The 5250-nt window shown below is 50.3% G+C and overlaps 1 protein-coding gene across 3 annotated transcripts; it reads right to left on the minus strand.

The window, feature by feature from the left end:
* Window positions 1–604: 604 nt before the first annotated feature.
* Window positions 605–3716, minus strand: RIPPLY1 (ripply transcriptional repressor 1). Of its 3 annotated transcripts, XM_061136947.1 has the most exons (5): window positions 3526–3716; window positions 2589–2664; window positions 1906–1970; window positions 1146–1338; window positions 605–834 (listed from the first exon to the last, which is right to left on the minus strand). In XM_061136947.1, the coding sequence occupies exons 1-5, from the start codon at window positions 3669–3671 to the stop codon at window positions 775–777; spliced, it is 540 nt and encodes a 179-aa protein (XP_060992930.1). In that variant the 5' UTR covers window positions 3672–3716; the 3' UTR covers window positions 605–774. The 3 variants fall into 3 exon arrangements, with proteins under 3 accessions (XP_060992930.1, XP_060992931.1, XP_060992929.1); XM_061136948.1 differs by having other exon boundaries at window positions 605–1338; window positions 2610–2664; XM_061136946.1 differs by having other exon boundaries at window positions 605–1338.
* Between the last annotated feature and the right edge of the window lie 1534 nt (window positions 3717–5250).

A 5250-nucleotide genomic window follows, 5' to 3' on the forward strand; every position in this document is an offset into this window, starting at 1 on the left:
CAACTGAAGCAGCTTAGCACACACGCACGCACGTGGAGGATGAATTGCAGCGGGACATGCTGGAGGCAAGAAAATGACTCAAAGGCTGTTTGGAACAGGGGTGGGCCTGAGGAGCTGAGCTATGGCAGATACAAAGGGATTTGAGAAGGTAACATTGTTAGGACTTGGTCACCTCTCAAGGCCACTCCCCACACGCACAGGCTCATCACCAAGGTTCAGCTGATGCTGCATCTCTCACCTTCCCCCACCTCCAGCTCTGCCTCTGACTTTTAAGCTGCCCTCTGAGGTCCTTTTTGTTCCCTTTCCAAGCTGTCTTTAAGGTTTAATCAAACCTGATTGCACAAGTTGACCAAAAAGGCCTGGCCCCATGTTGGGCCTCCCGTGGTACATCCCTGTGAAGAAAGATCTGTCAGTTGACCTCAGGTAGAGCAATGGATTGGCCTTGAGCTGGTTTCTGACCCTCTGCCCATGACTTCACAACATGGGCAGAGTTCAGTTAAGAAATCAGTCCAGTTCCAGGAAAAAAGGTAAACATCATCTAGTTTATTTTTCTTCTGATTTGTCTCATGCCAAAATACAGACCCCAGTAGATAACGGCCAAAAGGGAAGAGGTCCCCAAAGTAGACTGATGTTTTAGATGTCCCCTTTCCTTCCTGCAAGGTCCGTCAGAAAAGCACCCCAACTGGTGTTGGTATTGCATCCGTGGAAGTGAAGCCAGAAATCAGGCTTACCACAGAAAGACAGGACTTCATGGCCACCTGAATGGTTGGGGAGTCAAAGAGCCCTGAAGAGTGAAAGTTCTCTGCATAGGCATTCTTCATCCTCATCTGCTCCCTGGGGGGTTCAGAAAGCAAGTTTTCCTTCCCCTAGAGTTCCTAGGACCCTCTCACTGGCAACACAACAGCAACCCAATGAGATGCCAGAGGGCTGGGCTCACAGACCTATTGGGTGTAGCCAGGGTGAGCTGGTAACTTGAGGACCCAACTTTCAATCCAGAGAACTGTTCCTGGGGATTCCTGGCTAATCAACGCCCTGAAATGCTTCCAGGCATAATGAACCCCATCAGACTGACTGGTTCAGTTGGGACAGATCAGGGGCAGGGAGGGAGAATGAGCTGTGGCTCTGTATGGTGCTGACCCTGGTACCTTCACACACCCTTCTGGCCCCTTTCCATCTGCTTCCTCTTTCTTCTCCTCTTCTCTGTCCTCCACTTCCTCCTCCTCCTCACTGGTTGAGTCCTCATAGAGGTTGATGGTTGCCTGAACAGGGAAGTTCTGCAGTAAAATCTCCCCATCACTGTACAGGTAGTCAAAGGAGCAGGATTTAGGCCAGAAGAGTCTGTGGACAGAGAAGAAATATGGCCCCAACTTAGACAGGCTGCCATGTGCAGAGGTGTCAGTAGGGCCAAGAAGGAAACCAGCCCCTAAACTCCTTCTATTTTGCAGTAATGGGTTGAGGTGGAAAAAGAAGAAAGGGAGCTTTGAAACAGAACCTTCTGGAGTGTTACAAAATGGCTCTCAAAATGGCAGGAAGGTCATGCCTGGTGGGCCTACAGTTGTGAAGAGACCCAGGCCTGGCGTGTATCAATCCTGAAACTGATCCCACTTCATACTCCCCACCCCAGAAGGCCTGCAGCCAAGAATTTTCTAGCTCCGTATCCTCCATCTCCTACTAAGGCTTTCTTCACTGATCTCTCCACAGGGGCTCATTCTTAGGGGTCACTGACAGTGACTCCAGGGAAGGCAACCTTATCCAAGTCCCTTAACCTCTCTGAGCTTCCATTTCCTTGTCTGTGAAAGAGTGATCATAGCAGTACCTCCCTCCTCCTGCCTTATAGTGCTGTTGTGAGGATTTAAAAGGCTAATAGATCTACATCAGGCTCTGCGCCTGGTGCCAGAAGCTTACCTGACTGGGTGATGGAACTCAAAGTCAACCTTGGTGACCTTGGCACCTGTTGTCCCACTGGCGGCCTGTTCAAAGCAAAAAGTTAGCATGTGGCTCAAAGTGCATGGTCAGATAACTGCCTCTTCTGTATCAGGGGTCAGCAACCTGTAGGTAAGATGATCTAGAAGAGACCTTAGACATCTCTGGGTTTCAGTACTCCCCCATTAGGGGGGTCTGTCCTGCTTCTAGTTGAACAACAAGTGGATAGAGTCCGGGGGGTTGTTTGCTTTCCTGTCCTTGTTCTAACACCTGTTTGGAGATGGCCCAGGGGACAGAGTTCTACTGGAGCAGAAAAGACATGGGGGGGGGGGGTGGGGGTGGCAGAGAATGCCAGGGTTGGGTGCCAGGAGACCATGATTCTAGCACCAGCCCCACTGCACATGCACCGTGGAGCCTGCCCATGTCCCTCTCATGCTCTGGGGCTCAGCTTTCTGCACAGCTAAATTGCCCCAGAGGGCTCCCTGCCTTCCTCCTAGAGCTGTTGTGGGAATCAAAAGTGGGCAAGGCTGGGAAAGTGCTTTTCCAGGTCTGCAGCCCGAGTCGAAGGTCAGAGGTTAGGGGCCTCTCTGGCAAGGGACCAGGTCTGCGTGCCTGCACGTAGTCATGTGTATGCATGAACACGTAGGATAGGGGCTCCAGCTCACCAAATCCACATGTTTCCTCACCTGCCTGGGGAGGTGATTTGTAGAGGACAGCCAGGGCCTCCAGAGACAAGCTCCTCTAGGACAAAGAGGAGAGATTAGTTGGTGGAGGAGAAAGAGTCCGGGCTCCCTGAGATAAGAGAAGAGGCCCTCCAAAAACTTGACTCGCATTCCATCTCCTGCAGGAAGACTTTCCTAAGGACCCTGAGTCCAGGTCAAGACAGATGGCCCTCCTCTGCTTCAACAATGTTATCATACCCGTTGGATGATTATCTGTTTAGTTACCTTAGAGCTTCTTAAGGGCAGATTTATGTTGGATGGTATCTGAATCCCCAACACCTAAGCATAATGCCTGGTACACAGTAGGTGTTTTGGTCAATATTTAGTGAACGGTTAAACATTTGGAGGAATGAATGAGTGTTGGGTAGAAACTATCTTGCCCCCTACCTCCTGCCCCCAAAAGTAGATCTCACAGTTCTGCCCTCTTCCTGGCATGGGGAAAGAGGCCAAATATATTTCTGGGTCCACTGCTTCCTCACTAGACTTCAAAAGGTAAGAAAAAAAAGCAAATGGAAAGCTTATGGTGTGGTCAGGAAAGAGACAGTCCCTTGGTCATCAGCCTAGGGACCTCCTTCCCTGCTCTTCAGCCTAGGTCCTGTCCAATCCAGATTTCCTGGTAGTCTCCCCTTTGCCCCTCAGTGGACTGAGCAACTTGGCACGTGAGGGCCTGGCTGCTCAGTTTTCAGCTTTGCCCATTGTCCCCAAGTCTCCTCTTGTCAATCAGAGGGATTAGTGAGGTGAAGAGCCAGTTGAGATATTAGAGTCTGAGCTGTGGAGGGAGCACAGAAAACAGGGGGGCCCTGGACTTCTCATTTCCTTTGTTGTCCCAGGAACCCCACTAAGCTTGAGTTCAAATGACCAAAGGCCAAGTTCCACTTACCGTTCATGTTTATTTACTTCTTGTCCAGAGGAGAGAAGGGGCGATGGGTTTCCCAGGTAGGGCAGTGCCAGGGAGCCCTGTGCTAGGGCTGGAGCTGAGGCCAGGGCCAGGGCAGGGGTGATAGCAGCGGGGGCAGGAGGGTCCATCCTTAGGGTGTAAAGGCCAGGCAGGCTGTGGGGGCTGCGATTCCTCAGAATGTCCTGCACTTTTCTGGCTTTTCCTGGGAGACCTTTTTATAAGGCCTGCCTGGACTCATAAATTATTCAGGGACATGCCGGGATGAGATACCTGGGGAGCAGTGTGTGTGTGTGTGTGTGTGTGTGTGTGTGTGTATGTGTGAAGATTTAGGAAAAGGGCCTTGGGGAGGGATACCCGTGTTCCTGGGTGTGAAATTTCTCCCAGTTGAATAAACAGAGAGTCAATGGTGTGTGTGGGGGGGTTTCTTTACCTCCAAGTCAGAAAGGAAAACACAAAAGGGGCAAATCAAACACCATTTGTGCGAATTCCCCAGGTGGTAGCAAGGCCTGAGGGAAGGGAACAGGGAAGTGCCTTAGAAACCACAGAAAGCTGTCAGGCGCTGGGGAGAGAGACCTGCAGCAAAGCTGGTTTCCAGTGAGGAGGGACAACTGACTCAGCTGAGGCAAGTGAGACTCACGTTATTTCAGTTCAAACCCCAAATAGATTGGCCAGGTGGACCTGATACGGGGTGACTACTATGAAGCACATCCCCCGGGTTAGAGAAAAATGGTGAGTCTGGGTGGGGCTGGTCTGGCTGCCTGTGGGTTGGACCTCGGTCTTCTTTCCATGCCCTCCCCTTTACTGGGCAGTACATTTGCAGAAGTGCCTGACTGAATCCCCTCTCCAGCCTCAGCCATCAGTGGTTTGAGAAGGGAGCACAGGCAGCATTTGCGGGGTTTCCAGGTCAGATTGCTGATCTCAAAGCTCAGCTTCCAGTCCCGGCGCCAGGGTGCTGGGGGAGGTCTGCTGAAAGACTGTCTCTGGCCCCAGCGCCTGAGTTCCCAGTGCCTCGGTTCCCTCTAGTGTGAGAGGACGATGCAAGCCCAGTGGTCCCAAAGGGCCCTGTCAGGCTGAACACTCTGTGACGGGCGCTGGGTAAATGGGTACTGACCCCAGGCAAGCCCAGCACCTGGGTCACAATCCTCTCAGCCTCAGCCAGTCTTCTGGGCCTTTGCCAAAAAGTTTGCAGTTACAACTACTGGCAGGTTCCTTATGCTTCAGAGGTTTGAAAATATGACTACTGACCTCAGTGTCAAGCATCGGTGCGGATTTATTTAGCTTCTTGGATATTCATCACAGCTGGGTGTGTAATCATCAAAAATTAGAAACCACCTCAATGTCCACTGATAGGAAACAAGTTAGATTATTTAGGGTAAGTCCTTACCACCGAATACTAAGCAGGCACTCATGATTATGTTCTAGGAAGTATAATTATCAACACAGAAAGTTTAGGAAAAAAAGATGCTAAAAGTGTGAATAATTTGATTCCAGGGCTGTTTTTTTCTCTGTTCACATAACCCCCATTTCCAATTTCAACCCCACTGTGTTCTTTGTAGCAAAGGAAAACTGGAAACAAGCCAAATGTCTTACTTTAGAAAGCCAGTTAAATAAATCATTGAACAGTTACACAGGTTCATATTAAAACTGGCATGGTAGAAGATTGGGAAAAGGTAAATATATTGAAGAGTGAAAAAAAGGAGCCTTCAC

The sequence above is a fragment of the Dama dama genome, chromosome X (genome assembly GCF_033118175.1).
Source record: "Dama dama isolate Ldn47 chromosome X, ASM3311817v1, whole genome shotgun sequence".
NCBI lineage: Eukaryota > Metazoa > Chordata > Mammalia > Artiodactyla > Cervidae > Dama > Dama dama.